The following is a 25,841-nucleotide window of genomic DNA, read 5'->3' on the forward strand; positions in this document are numbered from 1 at the left end:
GGGAGGAAGCTGAATAAATACAATCTTACATCATAAAGTTAAAGAACAAGCTCACTACCAATTCATACATTCTAGTTCAAAAAGAATCAGATCTTCCTTATTCAGCTGGTAGACTGTCAACCTTTTTTCAATTACTGTGTAACACAGACCATCAATGTAACCATCTTAGGACCAAATTTAAAACAATTACCAGTTATAGAAAAAAGTAACTCATTAGTAAGTAAAGATGTAAACAGTTAAAGCAAATGAAACATCCATCCTTCAGAAAGTTTTTTTTTTAAGCTTTTCTGCATGGTTAATCTTGCAGTTTGCCTTTTTAATAAATAAGAGAGCACCATTAGAAATGTCAGCTTGAAGAGCTCATGACTTCTTCACCTCTGACGTAACTTTAGTCTCACAGGAGTTTCCAACTAATCCAAAGTCTTTCTTCTGATCATGAGATTCAATGGCTTCATGAATTTACTTTTCTTCCCACCTGTAACACTTAAGTTTAGTGGCACATGTAGGAGCTGACATTTCAGTGGCTCCATTCTTCTCATTAGTCATTACCACTTACTCTTTGCCATTCAGAAAACATTTGGAACCCACTGCATTCAAAGCCTATCATTGGGTTTTACTCAGCACTTTACCAACACTTTTAAGTACAGAGTCAATACACATGTCAGTATTACCTTCGCTTCACAGAAGAGGAAAAGGCAGCTACAGTCATCTCAAGGCCACAGAGCCAGTAAGCAGCAAAACAGGGACTCAGAATACAAATCTCTGTACTCCAAGCCCAAGGATTTTTCTACATTGGGCCTTCTTTACCGGTCAGACTGTCTCCAGCCTCTTCCTCTGCTGCTAACTCATGTTCTTAAAATATCAAAGTACCCCTCTCCCCTCTACCTTCCTCAAGTCTCACCAGCTCTGAGAAGCCACCTTCACCATTCCAATCCACAGAGTATCATGTTGCTCATGTTATTTGACTGGCACCAACTCAGAAAATGCTTAGTGGGATCTCTGTCTCCAATTATGAAATAAATTTTTTATCTATTTAGAAGACACTGGTAGACTTTCCTAAAATCTCAAACAGGCAGCATCTGGCCTCAGCATGCCCTGTACCTCTTGCTAAGTGGCCCCACGCCCAGCACTAGCAGCAGCCAGCTTTAGTTTGCATCTTGGCCCCTCCTGGGCACCTTCAAGTCCAGCACAAGTAGCAGCAAACTGCAAATTGCTTTGCAGCTTATGCTGGTGGCCCTGGGGAGAACACAGATGGTGGCTGACCTTGGCCTGCACCTCATGGGAGGCCCTGAAGCCAGCACACCCAGTGGGCAGCTTCAGACCATGTCTAAGCACTACCCAACTACCTCCACAAGTGGAGCAGACTCAAAGAGCAGACTCAGCAAGCACCAGAGCCCCATGGAAGTAAGTCCTGCTCTGTGGTATGGGCCCCTGCACAGCTGATCCTCAACAGTGGTGGGAGGGCAGTTGTTGGTGGTCACAGCCAGTCCTCACAGCTGACTGGCCTAAGGGAAAATCCCTCCCATTGACATGCCAACAACAATCAAGGCTCAGATACAACAGAAGGGTGCACATAGCCCACACAGGGTCATACCTGGAGTGCCTAGCTCAGGTTATTGGGGAGGCTGTGCCACTGGACCCTACAGAAAACACTTACTATATTAGGCCATTCTACCAAGCCCCAGAGATATAGCAGCCCTACATAATATAGAGAAATGATGACAAGGAAGCTGCCAAAATAAGAAAACAAAGAAACATGTCCCGAATGAAAGAATGGAACAAAATTCCAAAAATGAATTAAGCAAAATGGACAAGTAATCTACCAGATGCAGAGTTCAAACTGGTTATAAGGATGTACGTTGATCTTAATGAGAACTTCTACAAAGAGACAGGAAACATAATAATGGAACTGGAAACGTAAAAAACAACCAGTAAGAAATGAAGAATACATTAACTGAAATGAAAAGTATATTACAGGAAATCAACAGTGGAGATGAGGGAGAGAATCAAATTAGAATTTGGAGGATAAGGAAGCAGAAAACACCCAATTACACAGCAAAAAAAGAAAAAGAATTCTAAAAAATGAGGATAGTGTAAGGGGACTCTGGGACAACTTCAAACGTACCAACATTCACATCATGGGGGAGCTAGGAGAAGAGAGTGAGCAAGAAAATGAAAACCTATTTGAAAAAATGATGACTAAAACTTCTCTAACTTGGTGAAGGAAGTAGACATACAAGTCCAGGAATCACAGAGTCCCAAACAACATGAACTCAGAGAGGCTGACACCAAGACAAATGATTAAAACACTGAAGGTTAATAGCAGAGACTCTTAAAAGCAGCAAAGAAAAAAAAACAGGTACCTAAAAGGGAGGTCCCATACAACTGTCAGCTGATTTCTCAACCAAAACTTTGCAGGCCAGAAGGGAGTGGCAAGAAATAGTCACAGTGATAAAAAGTAAGGACCCACAACCAAGGTTACTTTACCCAGCAAAGCTATCATTTAGAATCAAAGGACATAAAGAGCTTCCCAGACAAAAAAAATCTAAAGGAGCTTACCACCACCAAACCAGTATTATACGAAACTTTAAAGGGTCTTCTTTAAGAAGAAAAAAAATGGGGTCCTGGCTGGTGTGACTCAGTGGACTGAGTGCCAGCCTGTGAACCAAAGGGTTGCCGTTTCAATCCCCAGTCAGGGCACATGCCTGGTTTGCGGGCTGAGTCCCCAGTACAGGGCACTTGAGAGGCAACCAACACATTGATTTCTCTCCCTCTCTTTCTCCCTCCCTTCCCCTCCCTAAAAATAAGTAAATCTTTAAAAAAAGAAAAAAATGATAAAAAATATGAATGAAATGGCAATACATATACATCAACAATCAAATCTACAAAATAAATGAAAAAGTAGACTACTACAATAACCTGTTTCACATACTCACAATTGTAATGTACTTTTGCCCACCCCGAGTATCTCTGTATTGTGACTGTACCTAGTATTACATTTACTTTGGAACACTCCTTGGAATGTTTTCATTTGATGATCACCTATTGTTACAGAAATACAAGAATATGGTCTATCTAATCTCCATGGGTCTGTTGTTGATATTATCTTCTCCTCTATTCCATTATTGTAATTATTTAAAATTTTTAAAAATAGACACACTGTGCCAGGTTACGTGAGACTACTTTGGTACTACTGAAACTTAAGTTCCACAAACATTTTTGACAGCCTACTATGAGTCAGGCACTATGTTAAGACTGAAAACATGGTTTCTTCCTTCAAGAATCTTACTGTAGTGGGAATGTACACACAAGGGCGGGGGGGTGGCAAGCAGGTTTTCAGTTGGAAGGTAGAGGTTTTTGTATGGAAAACAATACAATTAAATAATAATGCAAGAGTAAACTCCTGTTTTATGTATTCACAACAGTAAAACTTCTTCCCCACCCTGTATATAAACTTTTGATGTACATATGTGTACATTTGTTTATTCATTTGTTGATTAATTAAGCAAGGAAACTCTTTAATTCACTGGCCACATGCTGGTCACTGGGCACTAAAAAGATAAATGGAACATGCTGTCTTTAAAGTAACTTACAGCTTAGGAGAGATGACGGACTTGTAAATATTTTCATTCAATGAACACCTGTTAAGCCCTTATTATGTGGTAGACACAGCAGGGAACAAATGACTGACATGATCCCTGCTCAAAGAGCTGTCTCCCCTTTGGGGATTATATTCCCTCAGAGGCAGAGAACTAGAAACTACTCTTTTTGATCCTATGTTATAAGAGGCTACGGTGAAGACTCCGTCCATAGACATTCAGCCATTCATTCTTCTATCTACTCCAAATCTCTTGGCAGTTCTTTATCACCCTTTTAGACCAATTCTAGATAATAAACCTAAAATAAAATTATCATAAACTTTATAGTTTTAGTATAAACACCTAGAATGATTCTTGAAATGTATCTTATTTCATCCTAAAATGTTGGCTGCTTTTTAAAAAAAGATTTTAATTTTAGAGAGAGGGGGAGGGAGAAATAGAGGGAGAGAAACATCAGTGTGTGGTTGCCTCTCTCACATCCCCTACTGGGAACCTGGCCCACCACTCAGGCATGTGCCCTGACTGGGAATCAAACCAGCAACCCTTCAGTTTGCAAGGTTGCACCCAATCCACTGAGCCACACCAGCCAAGGCTGCTATTTTGGAGTTCATACAGAGAATAAAACAGAAATTTCTGAAGAGATATAGAATTTTCTCTCTCTTTACTTGGTTCATGTTTAGCAGGCCAAGGTGCAAATTTGTAAGCAGTGTTTTTCAAAATATGCTAATCAGAGAGCTAGGGGTTTCTTTGAGGATTCTCAGAGTAACAGTAGCAGTGAGGGTTGTTGAGTAGGGAAGGCCTTAGAGCTTCCTACTTTAACCAGAGCATGTCAGTTATCTCTGCTTTAAATATTGCACTTCTAAGTAAAACACCTTTGGGTACTTAAACAATAACTTTAAGAGAACCAAACAATGTAATAAGACATTACATTATTTTGGCTTTATAATTTTTAATGTCTTTTTTTAAAACAACAGAATTCTTCCTATGAAGTCAAACTGATCCACTTTTAAAGACAACCGTATCAGCTAATGTTAGTGAGCAGTTATTACTTGGTGCAAGTGCACTCTAAATAGATCATCTCATTTAGTTATTACCCCTTTGAAGAACCATTTCACTATACTACCCCCTGTTAATGGAGCAAACAAGTCAGTTTATATCATTGATATTAGAGAATAGTTTCCTAAGAGATTTGCAATTCTAAATGCATTTGATTTAGTGAACCACTTTCTGCCATTTGTTTGATTTTACTATGTAAGAACACTTAGTGAACATAAGTCCACTCTACAAAGTCCAATTGATCTACTTTTCTAGAGAACAGTGTGGCTAATAATATTTACAGTATGCATGATTTGATTTCATCCCCAAATAATTTTATAAGGTGAGGACCATTATTCTCACTGAGGAACTGTCATGTAACAGTAAGGACTCTAAAAGGACTAGGGCAGCTGAATAACCATGTGTGGGAAAAGTTTCTGGGTGAAAAGTGAGAAAAAGGAGTGCCTGAATTCCAGAAAGCTTTTCACTTCAAACTTCTCCAAAGGATGTAAGTGACTGAAGAATGGTCCATCTTCCACATTTATCTTTCTCTTCCACTCCAGTGGCCATAAAAGGCTACACTACCCTCTCTGGATGCCAACAGGCTATTTCTACTAAGTGCTCTTGATTATAGGGGTAAAGACTATTAAAGACAGAGAATTATAATCATCTCCATAACCACTTTTAAATGATTTTAAACTTTTAAAATGTTTCCATGTTTGTTAACAGGAGATTCTTTGCAAAGATGTTTGCAAAGGCCCCAATTCCCTGTGTTCGTGTTTTTCTTTTTTGGTCATTTATTTATATTCTATAAACTACCCTAAGTACCAGGCATTGTGATGGGCACTTGGTGGCACCAAAGATAACTGAGGATTTCTATTACTGAAGGAACAAAAGACACTTAAACAGATACAGCACAAGATATTAAGTGCTATAGATGCTGCAATGACCAAACTTATTTGGCAGGAACTATATTTTACTCATCTTTGAAGCCCCCAATTCTTATTGCAATTGACAACTCAAAGTTAACAACTCTACACATTTCCTAAATAGATGTTTTCAAGTCCAGGGTTTCTTCTGATGGGCTTCAAATTCTCTCATGTGCATATCTTTGTATCAGATCTTAGTACAATTGTTATACTTCAGTTTCCCTGGACTTCATATACAAATATGTATCAACCACCAGTCCCAGATATACTAAAATCAATCAGTAGCCTTATTTTATGCTTTCCTAGCAACCAGAAAGTATAGTAAACTTGTCACTTGAAAAACAAGTACATTCATTAAATGGGATTAAATGTAGGTGCTACTTTGGACTATAAATCCATTTACTACTCTTGCTTCTAGAAGCAAGCCTGCCCTCTAGTGCTAAAACTGTCAAACTGAAACAGAATAGCAATTTCCAAGTACAGAAAGACATAGCTCTTCAGATATATTCTTAAAATGTAAAACTGTATTATCTCAAAAAAAAGGTATTCCCCCAATCAATGCTTCCATATTATAGAAAGCACTAATTTTTGTGCAATAGAAAATGTTAACATTGCACTTCTTGAAAAACCATATCAATCCTTAATTGATTCACCAATAATACATCTTTTAGTTCTAGTTCCTGACTTAAAATAGGTAACGAGTCCATCAATGACTTATTCACGCACACATATCCAGCTCAGACATCTCCCCTGAACTTCAGACTCAAATATCCAACTGCCTACTCTCCTTTGGTACACCTAATAGGCCTAGTAACTATAGTATGTTCAAAACTAAGCTCTTGGTCTGCCCCCTCAACCCCCACACACACACCAAACCTCCTCCATTGAGTCTTCCAAATCTTAGTTAATGTTGCCTCCCTCCTGGAGATGTCCAAACCAAAAATCTTGGATCATTCTGTTTCATACCCCACATCAATCCATCAGCACCTACTATAACTCTACCAAATGTTAATATGACCACCTATTTCCATTACCCTGTCTCATTCAAACCGTACCATTTCTCACCTGGACTACTACAAATATTACCCTACTCAACTACCCACTTTATAACCTTGTTTTAATCAGAACCCTAATAGGTTCCCACTTCATTGAAAATCTAAGGCTTTAGAAAGGCCTACAATGTCCTATACGATCACCTACAAGCAGGCGTGATAATTATTCCCAGTCTCTCTAACTTCATTTCTAATTCTGGCAATACTCTTCTTAATCATTATGGTCACAATGATCTCACTGTTTCTTGAAAACACCAAGCACACTATCAACTCGGGGCCTTAAAATGTACAAGTCCTTCTGCCTGGAAAGTTCTTCTCCCAGATATGCATATGGCTCAATTGCTCACTTCATCAGATCTCTGCTTGCTATTTAAAATATCAGTATCATATTCATATACCTCCCAGACCCCTTTTCAACTTTTTTCCCCTTAATAATCTGGTTACCATATGATAAAGTACATATTTTACATATCCGTTAAAATGAAAACCCCGTAAGGATCAGAAATAATCGTCTATTCTGCGCCTAAAACACTTCCTGGCATATAATACACGTTTGGGATTCATTGAAATACTTAGTCCAAGAGGAATATAACTCTGATTATAGAAATAAGTGGTAGAAAACAGGAAATACAAGAAATTTCAGTCTATACATAATAGAAAAATTTGTTGTAAATAGAGGACAATTTTAGAAAACAGGAAATACAAGAAATTTCAGTCTATACATAATAGAAAAATTTGTTGTAAATAGAGGACAATTTTAGCTAGTTGTATTTTATTCAAATATTAAGGTGTATTCAACATTTACTAAGTGTTGTGGATAAAATCCCTGGTTGAACTTCACAACAATGTGGTAGGTATTAACATCACTATTTTACAGAAGATGAAGTTGAAGATGAAAAAAGTCAAGTGACATGTCTAAGTCACATAACAAGGATATTGCAAAGAGGAAACTACCTCAGGTTTCTCTGGTATTACTTCTGTAACTCCCAATATTCAAGGTACTTTCAAGGAATGGTACAAATTCAAAAGAGGTAAAAATTCTGTATTTGCAGGTAAAAATACTGTGTATGAATCTGCTATAAGCCATTTCACTTGCATGATAGGATAATACATGTAAAGTACTAGGTAAACAAACTTCACTCAATTCAATATTTGCAAGAATTAATTTTCTAAGTTTACTGAGTTGATAATATTAAGTCTCAATTCTCAAGTTGTTCAAGTAGGTATCAGTCTTTCATCTACATGGAAAAATCATGGGAAACAGTAATACTCAATTTACACACACACGCACACAGTCTGGGGTAAATCTGGCTTTATACATATCCATTTGGCTTATTTTTGTTATTTTTAAAAAATAATTATAGGTATAGTTATTTGAATATATCAAAAAATCCACAATTTCATCTTAATACTTAAAACAATCCATGAACTAGTAGAACAATTTTCATTATACTTCAAAGCTGTAAAAGCCAAAATGCAGAATAAATCTTCAAGTGATATAATTTGGGAGAAAAATAAATTTTTAATCAAACTATTTAACTGATCCATTTATAGACCACATTTCCATAAAATAAGTACAACAAAGCTCCAATACTGGAGTTGTAAGACAAAATTCCATATTCATATTAATCTTATTAAATTTTAAACACTATTTAACACATGGTAAACTAGAACCCAAGCAAAAATGGCTTTACTATAAAAGGTTCTAATAAATTGCAAAGCACACACAAAAAATGGAGCATGTGCGCTCTCTGAGCATGTCCTCTATCTGAGCATGCGCATGCCCATTCCTCTCTCCTTCCCCCAGGTGTGCCTTGTCTGTCTTTCTCCTAAGCTCCCAGGGCCCTTCTTTTGCCTCTGTAGCTTGTTTCCTGAGGCCTCACAGCCCAGCTGGCTCACTTCTAGTGCTATAACTTTCTAAATAAACATTTGCTTGTATTTGAAAAAATAATTTTAAATATTTTTTTTATTTTTAGAGAGAGGGGAAGGGAGGGAAAAATAGAGGGGAAGAAACATCCATGTGTGGTTGCCTCTCATGCTCCCCCTACTGGGGACCTGGCCCACAACCCAGGCCTGGGCCCTAAGTGGGAATCAAACCAGCGACCCTCTGGTTTCCAGACCAGCACTCAATCCACTGAACCACACCAGCCAGAGCTGCATTTGAAATTTTAAAAAAAGACACAAAACACAAAACACTGGTCAAACCAATTTCAACTAGGAAAGGAACAAAGGAAGTGCTACTTACATAGTATACAAAACATTGTGAGGTGGGCAGAGCAAATTTATGGTTTGTTATTAAGATTGGTGTTCAGAAAAAGGCAAATAAATTATGCTTTAAAAGCCCTAAAGATATGTTCCAGTGAAGTAAAAGTTCACTAGAACAATCTGTACAATTCAAGAGTGAATTAATGATAATTCACCTAAGGCTTGGACAGAAATTCATCTTTCCACAATCTATAATCTATATAAATCTGCCATAAAGTTTAGGTAACTATGTCTTGTTAAACAAAGGCCAAGTCTTAAAAACAATCTTTTTTTTTGGGGGGGGGGGGGGTCTGGCTGTTACCTAATATTTATGAAAGTAATAAAACTACATTCATTAAACAAATTATATGATCCTGAATATTTAGTAATTCAGACTAGCCTTCCCTACTGAAAAATCAATGAGAGTTTGCTGTTATTTCATCTTTCTCCTGAAGAGAAAATGAACCGTTCTTGAAAATGTTCCCTTGTGATGATTTCCAGTATCACTCAAGAAGTAATACTTTCTCAAGGGGGAATTCCTCTTTAAGAATAAGATTATGAGATTATTTTGCCTTTCTCTTAGTCTAACAAATGAATTTAATTCATTAAATGTATTACAATGTTGCCAATTTATATGATGCTTTAGACATTTGGTAAGCACATGAGATGTGCTACAAAACTTGAGCCAATAGAAGCCTTAAAAGTCCAAACAAAATTTTATCCAAATATGAATTATCATCACAACAGTTTTAAGTACACTTCTACAAGAGCAGTAAAATGAAATCAACATTCTATGTGCTTCTCAAGCTGAGCACAAAATAAATTCCAATAAATCCTTTCAGAATTTTACCATTAACAATTAGGCAGGATGAATATATTCTGTTGAAGAAATACTTATTTCAAACTAAATCTTTCACTGTTAATGCACTTCATGTTCTGAATGTAAGCTATGTTACATAACTTGCATGCTTTAAAAACTCTAGTTATCTTAAAATTCTATTCTCTTTCTCTCCTCATCACAAAGTGATGACAAATATTATTAGATAAATTTTTCATTTTCTTGGTGAAAAGGCATTTGTACTTAAAAGAAATACTCCTGAGTCAACCTAATATCCCCATGGAAAGCCTTTGATTACAATTTAAGAAACATTAAGTCCACAGTACACTGCAGTAGAGTAAAACCCAAATCAACAAACCCTATACATTATACACAAAAATACTACCTGTCAAAACTGTATTGTCAAGAATTTTACTGGCAGCATTTAAAAAACAAGAAATCGTTAGACAATAAAAACAAACACTAACGCAGAAGACAGTTCAGCACATAACAATACACCATTTCTTTATGACTAAGATAACACTATGTTACCTGAATTCTTCCCAATGACCTAAGAATACCAGGCCTTGTTCAAACTACTAATTCTTAGAGGTTGGGGGGAAAGCTTCTCTATCCTTTCACACCTAAGAATCAACACCTGGCTCTACTTCCTTCAAGCAGTTTTACTGCATTTGTGTGCTACTCTGTAAGAAGCAGGTCATTTCCAATTATAAAACACCATTGAGTATTTTATCCTATACAAAAAAATCCTGAAAATTTTACAACAGAATTCCTGGAAAGGCACTTAAAGCTAACTAGTTAAACAAGATGGACAACATTTAGGAGACTTCTTTTTTATACCATAGGCTCCTTAATCCTGTACTCTTATATCATTTAATCTCTTGATTGTTAATTTCCCAATAAATTAAATGCTGTTCAAATATAAATTAAGAAAGTTATGACAAGAAGGGACAAGCCCACATCCTGACTGATAAATGAGGCAGAGTAATTCTGCCTCCAAAGTAAGTGAATGTTGTGACTCTAAGGAGGTTAAGAGAACAAGGAACAAGGGAGTAAAGTAAGCCCAGCCTGGATAGGATTACGCTCTTGACTTAAGGGAAAAAAGTTTCATTTTAGTTTTCAGATTCAAAGAGTCTTAAAGGTATCTTTGGATAAGTAAGCGAAGTAAATAGTTCCATGTATTTTTTTTTAGTGTCATCTATAAGTCTTAAGTGTTTTGTTTTGTTTTCTAACTCAAATAGTGAAGATGACAAAGACATTACAATTAGTTTAGGCAATAAAAGGACAACTTGTAAGGTTTCACTTAAATTATGTTTTGGAATTAAGCAAAAATGGGCAATATTCTTCAAGTTCAGCAGTTGTGCCTTAGAGAGAAGAGTCAAATTATAAAGACTCAAATGTCTAAAAATCAAAATACTTAAACTTGATATTAAATATCTTTATAATGTTAAATCATAACATTGTTGGTGTGCTCAGTTCTAATTCAGTGATTCTAATAGTTAAAAAGTTATTTCCCACTATTGCATCAGTGTTCTACAAAGTAATTTCATTAGGAAGGCAAGTAAAACAGCAATAATTTTCTCCCAGCTTATTAACCAAAAAGCAAACAAACCATAAAAATCTTTAAAATGCTATTCTCCCTTAAGTGATCAATACTGAAAATCACTCATTAAATAAATTCACCATCAAAAATCAACCTTCACCTTAAGTTCCAATACAAATGGCCTTATGGAAAAAATATTCTATTTACTTCTCTCCACTCATACAATGCAACTAGAAATGTTACTGAGGTTGTGACTGGACTATGAATGTGAACAGTTTTCACATAACTGGAATACTGGATGGTTTGAAAAGGAATGTACAACAACCCTGCTGCTAGTGCAAAAAAATGCTTTCTATGTGAAATAGAAAAGGCTGCCCTTTCCTCAAGATACTTTACTGCCAACAGTCAGAAAACTGTGATAATTAGCAGTACCGTGACTGCAAGACTATAAATGGCAACTGTGAGATGTGCATCATTATATCCAGAGTTCTCTGATAATTCCTTATTCTATTACCTTCTTTTCCTATATATATCTTAAATAAATCCAAAACATCAAGCTAAGATTCTCTTAATGGGGAAAAAAAAAAGCACTCAACACAGCTCCCTGTATCACAAAATGACAGTTAAATGGATACATAATAACAATGATGATGATACAACTTTATTCAATATTGATCTTCATTCTCTCATGCTCTCAGGCTGTCAGCTTGTCTGAGACCATTAATATATGAGCCTTGCTCTTTCAAGTATAAAAGGTAATTGTAAAATGACAGAATACAGAAAACTTAAAATTCACATTAAGAATATACATGGAATGCTGCTTCTTTATGCTTATTGATAGTACTAGTTAGCAGTTGGAAAAGAAAATGACTACACATCATCTTTCTAATTCTAAACTTTTCAGATAAAGTGGGTGCATCAAACCATGGCAGCTTTCACAGAAAACCAGAGCTGAAAGTTGGAGCACTTCCAATATCCAAAAATGTTCTAGCTGTACCAGAATATTATTATCCCAGAAGTCAATAAATATTCTTCCTAACTGAGCAGAGAGGAAGACATGAAGCCATGCCATCAGCAGAATATACTGCCAAATATTAATGTTATTTAAAATCTTTAAAATTCCACAAATTCATGGTGAATAGAACCTCTGAAATTCAAGAATTAAAATTTACAAAAATAAATACCACTCTGACACTCAAGGGACATCTTCACTTTAAGGCCTTTATCACAAATTGGAATCTTTATTGTTCTGAAATAAATGTAATAAACATAACTCAAAACAAAAACTGAATATTCAGTCTCAGAAGAAGTGTGGCACAAGACCCATCACATGTAACAAGAAAACTTCCTTAAAAAAAAATGGAGAAAAGAAAGTACTATGAGAAGTCTTTCATATGAATAAAAATGCACCCTTTGGATTTTTTTTTCTCATCTAACTTGTATACACATAGGAATCAAAAGGTTTGCATTTTCTTCACAATAGTTCTTGCTATGATGTTTGACGGACTTTTTGCCATTCAACAAATTCATCGAGAAGAACAGGCCCTAGAAATAAAGAAACAATTTCTGTTAGAATTCACTGAACTCACCTAACTTATTAGAAAAACTCCTCACGAGCTCTGTGAGGATAATAATAACTGACCTTTCCCTTATTCAGGTGTTTTGCTTCCAGCCTCCCTCTTCAGCACCTAATGGTGCTGTCTTAGCTTTTTCGTTTTTCCTTTGTTTTAAATATAGAGCTTTTACACAACAGGTATCTTTGGCAACTTCCTTCTCAAAGTTTAAGTGTTTCATGAACTCTCCAATAACTAAATCAATGTTAACCTTTCCCTTATTGCAACTGCACATAGAATTTGCCATTTTATTATTAAACAATGTGAAAAGTGTTAAACCTAGTAATTCTATGTTGCCTCACCTAGAAGTATGTGAGCTTGTTGAAGGGGTAACCATATTAGAGACTTATACAGTTCCAGTTAAATCTCAACACAAACCAAGTGACTAATAAATACATGACCTAAGAACTGAAGACATTTTTATAATTCAGGGGGTGCAAAGTCATTTACCTACAGAAGCCAGCCAGGTAGGTAATTTAAATGAGCTCACTGTTTACTTTTTTTTTTAATTTGTTTGATTTTATTTTTATTGTTGACACTATTACAGATGCCCTCCATTTCCCCACTCTTCACCCAGCACACCCTCCCAGGCTTCACCACATTGTTGTCTGTATCCATAGGCTATGGAATATGTTCTTTGGCTAATTTCTTCTAGTTCTGCCCCACCCCCTCCCCATGAGATCTGTCAGTCTGTTCCATGTATGCATGCCTCTGGTTTTATTTTGTTTGAAAACTCATTGCCACAAAGAAATATGGCTGCCCTATTTTTCTTAAAATGAACAACCTTGTGGTAGTCTCTATTTTTCTCTTGCTTTTGATAGACTGTAAAATAAATAGCAAACAAGCACAATAATAAGTGTCAATTGAAAAGCAACCTAGTTTTGGAATACCAGCAAACTGGAAAGCAAGTCCAACATAAGCCACTACTTGGCTCCAGCCACTAATTCCTATGAAAGGTATAATTTTGTCAGATTTTAGAAAAAGCTTTCATATTAATATAAGCTTTTTCTATTATAGCTGATGTTTTGCTTTCCTATTTTTTTTTAAATCATGAGTAGTCTTTTCTTCCATAGAAAAGTACCAGGAAAGGCAGACATGAGGTAGAATTTTAGCTTCTAGATACAGAGATTATAATTTAAATTAACCTTTATTATGCTGTTACTGAGAAACTAAAATTATTTCATTTATCAGCACAGATTTTGTAATATTGCTCAATCTAAACTCTGCCTACCTTACATACCTGCTTCCCCTACACTTCCTATAAATAAAAGCTACTGTTAAGCAATTTAAGTCCTTTATGGTAATGTTACACAAATGCATATTCTCATTTAATAGTTTAAAAAATTTTATTTTCATAGGAAAACATACTTACAAGCACCGTCTTCATCATAGTTACTAAGATCGGCATGGACTGTTCTGCTGAATTCTAATACATTGTACCACTGATCTTTGTTCATAACACGATACTTTGATTGCTGAGGAAAATAATATAAATATTTGGATTATAGAACAAGCATTATTTATTAGGGCCTGACTTCTCTAAATGTAGTTATATTTTGTAATCTGGTCATTCCTAAAACACTTATTCCTCTTTTAAATTATTTCTGTATCTAAGAGAATCCTCAGGGGCATTTACATTTTAATGTCACCAATTTATTTCTTCGTTTATTTTTCTTTCATTTTTGAAGAATAACAAGAGTATCAGGGTACTAATGAAAATTTTACCTATATATATTCTTGTGTAACCAAAAATGAGATCAAGATATACACTATTTCCTACATCCAGTTCCCTTCAGCTGCCTCCCGGTAATTCATTTCTTTGAATGAGATTTATTATTTAGACACATTTTGAAGTTGGCACCTTTGGAGGCAATGGAAAGACTATAGACATGGGTTCAAATTCCACTCTGCCACTTAAATGAGTAACTTTAGGAAAGTTACATAAAAGAACCCATCTCCTCATTTGCTAATGGAGAGTAAAATGCAATTCAAAATGGTGTTCTAAAGATTTTAAAAAATAGTATGTCAAGCACCCTCCACTGGATAACAAGTGTTTGAAAATATTTAGCCCTCTCAGTTCTTTTTGGAAGTATTTTTATATTCAGTTATATTGAATCTTGCCAAAACTACTAATAGGATGAAGACTGGTAACATCCATCATCGACATCTATTTTATTAGGCTGAAAGATTTAAGTGTGCACTAAATCCATTCACACAAGACCTTTCATACCACTGTCTCTTATCACGCAATTAAGCAAAATAGTCTGGAGAACTTGCTATGATAAACAATCAGCTTTATGAGAAATTATTTTCAAAGCCAAAAGCAGATCTATAATATAAAAAATGGTGAGACCTATATAAAAATAAAACACAAGAAACTTTTCAGGCACAAAAATGGATAGAAAACCAAAGGAAGCAATGGAAAAAAAGGAACAGTATCTTCTTAAAACCACTGCCTATAGTAGTAGATAAACCTTTTAAAAGAATACTTTCTTCATAAATTCAGCATATACTTTTAGTTAAGTACATTTAAGTACATTTAAGTACATACACCATTACAGCCATCCTCATATTTGTAGATATCAAATATGAAAAGCTTTAGATTTAGCCTAAGTGAAAGTTCTATTACTAAAACTGGTTCTTATGTGGATTTCAGCCTAAGACCCTGTGTAACAGAAAGAAATCTGATTTAGAAACTTCAGATTTGCGCACTATCATTAATGTTCTCCTGCCAAAAGCCCAAGAAAGTGCTTTTGTGTGAAGACTGTGCTAAAATTATTTCTTGAAGTTTCTTTTTTAATAGAGAGCAAGGAAGCATGCAGAACATAGAATTAAAATAACTATGTACAGAATATATTACTGAATATGAACTTGTATCTAAATATAACAAGCAGGTCATACATTTTAAAAGTAATTTTCTACTAAAGCAGATTTTTTAAAAAGCACAGTATTAAAAATCTATTTGCTTTTTCTCAAAGATTTATTGTCAATCAGATTAAATTTTAAAACAGTATTTTCAAAATCAAAGAAAAAGATCCATACCTCCAGGTACTGGTAAAATACTGAAAACAGTGGCCATGTCCTCCCAAGCAGAAGAGCTAACATAGATTTAGCAGTATCAATATCAAGGCTTCTCTGATCTTTATCCTATAAAATAAGTAAAAAAAAATTTCGTAAGTGTGGCCTCAAGATTAAAAATCTATTAGAATTACACAACATGAATATCCCACTTACCCTTGCAAAATCAAAGGCATATCTGTAGATATTCTTAAACGAAGAAATATCATTCAAATGTGAACGCAAAAAGTCAAATTTGTTCTGTAACTTTTCTGTGCAGTCACACCTTAAAGTTAAAAATCAAACAGATTATATAATCACGAAAATTAAATAAAAGCACCTTTAGAAAGTTTAAAGGAATTCATTATGAAAAAAAAGTGGGAGCAAAATAGTTATTTAGATTTAAAATACTGATTCAAAATTCAATACAACAAACCAACCTGTTGCCTTGTATCTACCAATGCAATAAAAGGAAAAAAAACCCTAGAAACCAATTAAAGTTCACTTCAATGACAATTACAAAAAAAACTCAATAAAAAACTCCAATAAAATTTAAAATGTCTCTTAAAAAAGAGAGGTATTAAAATGTGCTTTCGCCACATAGTTAGCAAATGACAGAACAAATGAAATCACTCAGGCCTCTGTCACATATTTCACTGGAGAGTTCTTAGGCACCAGCTTGGTGAGAGATTAGCCATGAGTAGTTTTCAAAGTTTAAGAATTGCACTGAGAAAATTAATATATATTAGCGGTTCAGTCAAAAATTCAGACTCTTACATTTCTAGTCAACAAAAAATTGAGGAAAATCAGTGGCAGCACCTGACTTCAAGTAAGGTACATATACATGCAAAAGAATGCAAACAAGTTATACATGTTACTTCTAAGACAAGACATTAAACTTAAGAAGCTAAATAAACGGAATGCTCAAATATCTTTACTGACTTTGACTTTCGCTGGGTTGATATATTCCACTACTTAGCAAGAAGCAAGGCAAACAAAGCTTTTCACAATTGGCCCAAATCTCCTATTACATCATCTGCCAGGTCCCAATGTCCTTACTATGCTGTATTTATATGTCACCATAACCAAATGCCACAAGGATGCTTTAGTACATATTATTTTACTGTACTTGAAATGCTGTTCCAACATTTTCACTAAATATTTTCATCAAAACTTCATTCTGCCATCTCTGAGACCACCTGACTCCCTTCAATCCAATTAGTTGTGCTATCTACTGTGATCCAGTTATTTCATTCAAAACTGAATTTTAGTACTCATCATGTAGTACAGACACCTAGCATCTGTTTTAACAAAGATTTTCACTATTCTAAATCAGTAACATGACATGTAGTAACTTACTATTTTATTAAGGTCTAAATATTTTGATTAAATTTCTATTGTTCCTTAATCTTGCATACCTAGAATAAGCCAAATTTGATGGTATTACCAGTTAACCCATTGCTAGATTTTTTTTTTGCTATGCTCCTGTGTGAGACTAGCTTATATATATTATTCTGTTACATCCTCCTTGCTAGTTTCAATAACAAACTTGTAACATAAGCCTCAGAAAAAATAAAATGAATACTAGTATTCTTTCTTTTGAAAAAGTTTACTGACCACTGGAAATAGCAGTTGTCTAAACTTTGGTGAAAAACCAACTGGGCCTTTTCACTGAGGGAGGAAAAGACTTTCAGTCACTAAGTCAGCCTTTTTAATGGTGATAGGCCCATTCAGATTTTCTAGTTCTTTTTCAGTCCTGCTTGATCTTATTTGTATACTTTTCAGATACTTTGTATACTTCACACAATTTTATTTAAATATATCAATTAAAATTATTTATAACTTCTAATATGCATTGTATTTTTAACTTTTATTTGATTTTCTTGACCATCTTGTCAGAATTTAATTCTCTCAATTTTAGCTTTGCTTTTAATTTTATTAATAAACATCTTTTCATCTCCTTTTGCCTTCTTTCTTTGGGTTGATCCTTTTTAAAACTTCTTAAATTAGATACTAGCTCATGCAGTTTCAGGCTTTTTTTTCTTTAAGTATAAATTTAGCTTCAGCCATGGCTTTGATTATCACCACTTTCATTATTCACTTGTAATTGATGCCTTGCCAAGTGATTTCAGAGGAGGGGTAGGGATAAAAGTCTTACTAAATTGGTATAAGAGGAGGAGGAGAGAGGAACTGGAGAAAATAAGTATAGATATATGGTTCCAAAGAATTTTGTCCTAAAAGACAGAGAAATGAGGAATTAACTAGAGTGGGATTGGGGTGAGGGGCACAGAAGGTTTAAAAAAAAAGATAACTTCTGCTTCCAGGAAGATGGAGTAAATGTACTTTTCCCTCTCTGGGTAATTCAACTAAAAGCCCTAGACATTATATATATATATATATATAACAAGCATAAAAAGTTGTTTGAGGGACAATAGTGAGTTCCTTGGGTTTCCTTTCTGCCTCATCTCTCCCAGCTAAAGGAATCAGCAAACCAGAAATGCCAATGGGGCGGACAAAAAAATAAAGAAAAACCCACCAAGAAAGCCCCATCTTTGCCAGCAAAGACTGAATGGAGACCTAAATTGTCCACCCTCACCATGTATAAGGATGCCCCACTCTCAACTCCTGCATTATCAATGGAAACCACATGGGGAACATGAACTTCTCCTCCCACCAGGTAGTAAGGAGTAGCCAATACTCCTCTGTCCTTGGGTAGTGTCAAAGAAGGACTTGTGAAGAGTCAGGGCTTTCACCCTAGTCGTGTGAGTGGAGACTTCGTGGGGAACAAGAAGGTGTATCAGTGGAAGCCTAGTGGGGATCTACAACTGCCATGCCTGCCAATACTAATGAGGACCTCCCTCCTCAGATGTCAATGGATAAAGAGTAAGAAACTTTAGTTTCTACCTGTAACTAAAAATAATGCCAAAGTCATGTTATAGGAAGCCAGTTAAAGCAATAGGTTTAGCTCTCATTGGTGTGGGTCAGTGGGTTGGGCACCATTCCACAAACCAAAAGGTTGCCAGTTCGAATTCCTGTCAGGCACATACCTGGGTTGTGGGCCAGGTCTCCTGGTTGGGGGTATGCAAGAGGCAACAACCAACTGATGTTTCTCTATCACATCAATGTTTCTCTCCCTCTCCCCCTCCCTCCCTTTCCCTCTCTCTAACAATAAATAAATATTTTTTTTAAAACAGGTTTAAGGCCCTGGCTGGTGTAGCTCAGTGGATTGAGCGCAGGCTGGGAACCAAAGTGTCCCAGGTTCAATTCCCAGCCAGGGTACATGCATGGGTTGCAGGCCATAACCCCCAGCAACCACACATTGATGTTTCTGTTTCTGTTTCTGTTTCTGTTTCTCTCTCTCTCTCTCTCTCTCTCTCTCCCTCTCCCTCTCTTCCCTCTCTAAAAATAAATAAATAAAATCTTAAAAAAAAACAACAGGTTTAAGTAAGATTCAAAATTTCATTAATATTCAAAATTTCCAGGTTATAATAAAAAATATCACTTGTCCTACTAAAAGCCAAGATATTAAAGAGAATGCAAAAATGACAATAGATGCAAACACAAAAGTGACATTTAGATTTGACACAGATTTCAAGTTATTATAAAAATGCTTCAATAATCAATTGTTAACGCAATAAAAAATGAAGACAGAAAGTGAAAAATTATAACATGTAAAAGAGAACCAAATGAAAATTTTTGGATTGTAAAATACTGGACAGAATTAAACCCTTCACATTAAATGCCAGTAGCCTAAAGATTACCATTAGAAGACAAAAATGGACATTTAAAAAAAAAAAAAAGACCCAACTATATGCAATCTAGAAAAAAGAAACTGATGTGAAGGCAGACTGAAAGTAAAATAATGGAAAGTTGACGTATTGCAGAAACAGTAAGAAACGAGGCTGACAATGTTAGTGTCAGCTAATGTAGAGTTCAAAGTAAAAAATCACAACAAAGAGGAATATTACATGTTGATAAAAGAAAAAAAAGTCAATCCATCAAGACATAACAATCCTAAATATGTACGCACCAAACAAGAACTGCAAAATATGAGAAGTACTTTTAGAACTGAAAGGAAAAATATAAACAAGTCAACAATTATAGAGATTTCAATAACCCCTTTCTCAGCAACTGATAGTACAACTAGACAGAACATCAGCAAACACAGAAGAATTTCGGCAACACCACCCACCAACAGGCTCTAATTGACAGTAATAGGTGACTTCATTTAATGACACAAAACACATATTCTTTCCCAGTGCCTTGGAACATAAGACAAGAGAGACCATATTCCTGAGCCATAAAACAAACATCAACAGATACAAAAAAAACTGAAATAGCACAAAATATGTTCTCCAACCACAATTAAACCAAACTAGAAACAGCATAAAGATGACAGCAAAATCTCCAAATACTGAGAAAATAAACAGCAATGTCCTAAATAATCCACAGATAAGGGCATGTCTCAATGAAACGCAAAATAAATGTTAAACTGAATGAAAATGAAAACATAACACATCAAATTTTGTGAGACAAAAAGCAGTGCTGAAAGGGGTAGTACTAAATGCAAACATTAGAAAAGAGAAAAAGTCTCAATCAACAATCAAAGCTCCCAACTTCAGAACCTAAATGAAGAATAGCAGCAAAATAAACCTAGAGCAAGCAGGAGAAAGCAAATAATTAAGAGCAGAAAATAATGAAATTAAGAACAAGAAAACAAGAGAGAAAAATCAATGAAACAAAGAATTGGTTTTTTTGGAAAAGATCAATGTAACTGACAAGTCTTTAGCAGGATAACAAAGAAAAAAACAGAAGACAAAAATTACCAACAGGAATAAAACAAAGAACAGTATTACAGGTGGACAACGGGCCCCTGGTTTGGAGAGTGAATCCTGCCCACAACTGCCCCTCGGGCTGGAACTGCAGAACAAGTGAACAGGTTTTTTTCCCCACGAACATTGCAGAAATCTCTCAGCCAGAGGAGCCTCAGGTTAGGACAGACTGTGATGGATTCAGGAATCCTGCTGAAATGAAAGGAGGAGCTAACCTGCCCCATCTGCCTGGAACTCCTGGAGCCCCTGAGCATGGACCATGGGCACAGCTTCTGCCAAGCCTGCATCAATGCAGACAACAAGGAATCCACAGTCAGCAAACAGGGAGAGAGCAGCTGCCCTGTGTGCCAGCCTGGTACGAGCCTGGGAACCTGCAGCCTAATCAGCGAGCATATGGCCAACATAGTAGAGACACTTAGGGAGGTCAAGTTGAGCCCAGAGGAGCAAAAGAGAGATCTCTGTGTGCACCATGGAGAGAAACTCCTGCTCTTCTGTAGGGAGGATGGGAAGCTCATTTGCTGGCTTTGTGAGAGGTCTCAAGAGCACTGAGCTTTCCTCATGGAGGAAGTTCCCCAGGAGCACAAGGAAAAGCTGCAGGTAGCTCTGGACAGGCTGAGGGCTAAACATCAAGAAGCTGAAAAGTTGGGAAGCTGACATCAAACCAGAGAGAACTTCTGGAAGAATGTGAAGGGCATCATGGAAAGGAGTAAGACCTTCCCTCTCAAGTCAAAAACTGTCTCCAAAAAACAAAGGACAGTGTTCCAAGCTCCTGACCTGAGTGGGATGGTGCAAGAACTGACTGATGTGCACCACTACTGGGTTCACATTACCCTGGACCTTCCCAAGGACAAAGAAAATGTTGCCATTTCTGCAGATCTGAGACAAGTGAAATATAAGAACCATCTAGATACAAATAAGAACACTTCTACTGTACTTGGTGCACTGGTTATTACATCAGGGAAGCATTACTGGGAGGTGGATGTGTCACAGAAACAGGCCTGGGCCTTGGGAGTATACGGTAAACAAGACTCTGTTACCTCTAGTTGTGAACCTAAAAAATGCTTGTGGTTTATACTATTAGAGAATCAGTTTGAATACAATGTTTTTGTGTTATCTTCCTCTTCTGATCCCATGAAATTAACCCTCAATCTGACTGCTCCTCCCCGTCATCTTGGGGTTTTCCTAGACTACGATGCTAGCACTATCTCATTTTATAACGTCACAAACCATGGGTTTCTCATCTGTAAATTCTTTTCATGTTCCTTTAATGGGAAAATGTATCCAATTTTCAGTCCTATGACATGTACTGTCGTCCCCATGACACCGTGTTCTCCAAGTTCTTAAATCTTACACTCTCACCCACTTCTTTGTAGTGCCTCTGGCCTTGGATGCGCCTAATGCACTGAGCTTATCTGCACCATTCTCACCAACTTTTTATTGCTGCCTCCTTTTTTTTTTATTTCAACACCTTTCATTCAACAATAGGGTTTACAATTTGCCTTGTGTCATGCATATTTTTCCCAATGTCCAGTTTGCATAGTAAAGAATCTTAATTCACTATTTTCTAAAATCCCAAGTAAAATGACTAAAGCATCATAAAAAAGCCATGTATGGAGGACAATCTATGACAAATGTTTACAATTTCATTTTCTGTGCCACTGAGAATTTTCAACAACTTCTTTTACATATTACTCAAAGTCTTGTACAGGAATCACTGACTACAAATGAGTCCTCAAGGGTGCATCAGTTCAGCCATCATGTTCCTTATTCATCAAGGAGTGAAGGAGACCATATCATAAATAATAGGTACTAAGTGGAAGGTCTGTCTTCAGAGTGTCTGAGTTTAAGTCCTTTCTCTCAAAATATGTGCAGTTTTAACTTTCAATAAGATACTTAAATCATGGCTTCATTTACTAAAAATTGTCCTGGTATTAAAAACACACCATAGTTAGGATCATAATGAGAAGAAAAACTTCATTAAGTATAAAATTGTGTCTCAACGTAATAAACATTTTCTCTACTAAAAAAAATAGTACTAAAGACTTACAGATATGAAAAGAATATAAATTTGACAATGTAGATGAAATGGAGCAATTCCTTAAAAAAACACAAACTACCACAACATACACAATGTGAAATAAATAAATCTCTCTCAGAAAATAAAATATATAAAAAAACTCCCCAATTCACTTTATAAATTCAGTATTACCTCAACACCAAAACCAGACAAAGACAGTATTTCAAAAAAAGAAAAGAAAGAAATCATCACAAGAAAAAAACTGTGTAACTATGTATGGTTATAGATGTTAACTAGACCTATTGTGATCATTTTGCAATATATACAAATATTGAATCATTATGGTATATACCTGAAACTAATGTAATGTTAGATGTCAATTATATCTAAATAAGTAAATAAATAGGAAAAAGAATATTACAGGCCAGTATCCTTCATGAATCCTTAACAAAATGCCAGCAAACAGAATTCAGCTTTATAATAATTATATGCCATGAAAAAGTGGGATTTATTCCAGGTATGCAAGAATGATTCAATATTCAAAAATCAATGCAATCACAATATTAACAAGATAGTAAAGAAAAACTACATACTTATATGATTTAATGCAAAAAAAGCATTTAAAATATTTAACATTCATTTATGTTAAAACTCACAGAAAAACAGAAATAGAAGATAACTTCCTGAACTTGATAAAGAGCATCTATAAACAACCTACAGATAACACACTTGATGGTGAAAGATTGAGTGTTTTCCCTCTAAACTGGGGAGCTGGTAAGGATACACACTCTTACCACATAATTGAACATAGTGGTATAAATTCTAGCCAATCCAATATATGAAGGAAACAAAATAAAAGGCATATAACCTAAAAATAAATAAATAAATAGCTCCCTATTTCCCTATTTTATGGCATAACTATATGACATGATTACACAAGTAGAAAATCTATGGAGTACACATACACACACACAAACCTTAGAAAAAGTAAGTTCAGCAACATCACAGGACACAACACAAATATACAAAAATCCATTATATTTCTATATATTAGTAATGAACATGTGAATGCTGAAATTAAAAATATTTATAATACTACTTCCAGTGGCTCAAAATACAAACAAAACATTTAGATATAATTCTAAGAAAACATATACAGGATTTGAATGCTCTCAACTACACAATACTGGTGAAAGAAATCAAACACCTAAAAAAATGGAAACGTGTCTTCCATGTTTTGGAAGACTCAAATAGCAAAGATGTCAATTCTCCCCAAATTCATATGCAGTTGAACCAAAATCTCAGTATTGTTTGTTGTTGTGTTTTTTTTTTGTAGATACAAAAGATCTGGTATAGCTACCACAATTTTGAAAAAGATAAAACACTTACCTGTGTCACCAAAATGGAGACACAGGTAAACACACTGTGCCTCCTCGCACAACCAAGATAGGGACAACAATTTAGAAACAGAATAACAACCAGAACTGACAGAAAATTGAACTGTATGGAAGTCGGACAACCAAGGAGTTAAAATAGACACATTCATCCAGACCAGTAGGAGGGGAGGAGTCGGGCAGCTGGGCGGAGAGGAGCCTCAACACAAAAAGCAGTGGCACCGGGTGCATAAGGCATCCCAGGGCACACAAGACCACAGCAAGTGGACCCTGGGTGCATAGGTGGTGGCTGGCAGACCCAGTGAGGCAGCGATTGTGAGGCAAGGCACTGTGCGTAACCCAGGGTCCCAGTGCCGTGAAATAGAGCCTTGGAGCACTGATTGAAAACCCCTGTGGGGGCTGAGGTTCTGGGAGAGACTCCCAGCCTCAGAGGAGAGTTGGTTGGAGAGACCCATGGGGTCCTAGAACATGCACAAGCCCACCCACATGGGAATCAGCACCAGAAGGGCTCCGTTTGCTTGGGGGAAGCAGTGGAAGGGACTGAAGTCCAACAGAGAGCAGAGCAAGCGCCACTGTTCCCTCTCGGACCCTGCCCCCACATACAGTGTCACAACCCAGCTACTGGGTTGCTCCACCCTGGTGAACACCTAAGGCTCCGCCCCTCACTACAAAACAGATGCGACAAGAAAAAAAAAGGCCCAAATGGAAGAACAGATCAAAGCTTCACAGCAAAAACAACTAAGCAACCAACCTATCAGACAGCCAATCTATCAGATGCACAGTTCAAAGCACTGGTGATCAGGATGCTCACAGAATTGGTTGAATTTGGTCACAAACTAGATGAAAAAATGAAGGCTATGCTAAGTGAAATGAAGGAAAAATGCACAGTGAACCAATAGTGATGGGAAGAAAACTGGGACTCAAATCAATGGACTGGACCAGAAGGAAGAAAGAAACAACCAAACAGAAAAGAATGAAGAAACAAGAATTCAAAAAAATGAGGAGAGACTTAGGAACGTTCAGGACATCTTTAAATGTTCCAACATCCAAATTATAGGGATACCAGAAGAGGAAGAGAAAGCAACAAGTGGAAAAGTCATTTGAACAAATGATAAAGGAGAACTTCCCCAATCTGGCAAAGGAAATAGACTTCCAGGAAGTCCAGGAAGCTCAGAGAGTCCCAAAGAAATTGGACCCAAGGAGGAACACACCAAGGCACATCACAATTATATTACCCAAGATTAAAATGAAGGAGAGAATACTAGAAACAGCAAGAGATAAAGAGACAGTTACCTACAAAGGAGTTCCCATCAGACTGTCAGCTGATTTCTCAAAAGAGACCTTGCAGGCAAGAAGGGGCTGGAAAGAAGTATTCCAAGTCATGAAAAGCAAGGACCTACATCCACAATTGCTCTATTCAGCAAAGCTTTCATTTAGAATGCAAGGGCAGATAATGTGCTTCTCAGATAAATAAGATCAAGCTAAAGCAGTTCATCATCACCAAACCCTTATTTTATGAAATGTTAAAGGGATTTATCCAAGAAAAAGAAGATAAAAAGAATGTACAGTAAAATGATAGCAAACTCACTATTATTAACAACCACATCGAAAACAAAAACAACAGCCAACTAAGCAAACAACTAGGACAGGAACAGAACCACAGAAATGGAGATCACATGGAGAGATAG

At 36.0% G+C, this 25,841-nt stretch overlaps 1 protein-coding gene and 1 pseudogene across 4 annotated transcripts in view; one reads left to right on the forward strand and one right to left on the reverse strand.

Annotated features, from left to right (window-relative positions):
* Positions 1–9,167: 9,167 nt before the first annotated feature.
* The window catches only part of DCUN1D5 (defective in cullin neddylation 1 domain containing 5), a 71,595-nt gene continuing 54,921 nt past the window's right edge, over positions 9,168–25,841 (reverse strand). For all 4 annotated transcript variants that reach the window (XM_028516570.2, XM_028516572.2, XM_036028671.1 and 1 more), the window contains 4 exons: positions 16,088–16,196; positions 15,896–16,000; positions 14,226–14,328; positions 9,168–12,785 (listed from right to left, as the gene is read on the reverse strand). In XM_028516570.2, coding sequence (XP_028372371.1) covers positions 12,730–12,785; positions 14,226–14,328; positions 15,896–16,000; positions 16,088–16,196 — 373 coding nt within the window. In that variant the 3' untranslated portion in view covers positions 9,168–12,729. The remainder of the gene's footprint in view (positions 12,786–14,225; positions 14,329–15,895; positions 16,001–16,087; positions 16,197–25,841) is intronic.
* LOC114500007 lies at positions 20,917–22,218 on the forward strand (annotated as a pseudogene).

Source organism: Phyllostomus discolor, chromosome 6, assembly GCF_004126475.2.
Source record: "Phyllostomus discolor isolate MPI-MPIP mPhyDis1 chromosome 6, mPhyDis1.pri.v3, whole genome shotgun sequence".
In the NCBI taxonomy this organism is placed as follows: domain Eukaryota; kingdom Metazoa; phylum Chordata; class Mammalia; order Chiroptera; family Phyllostomidae; genus Phyllostomus; species Phyllostomus discolor.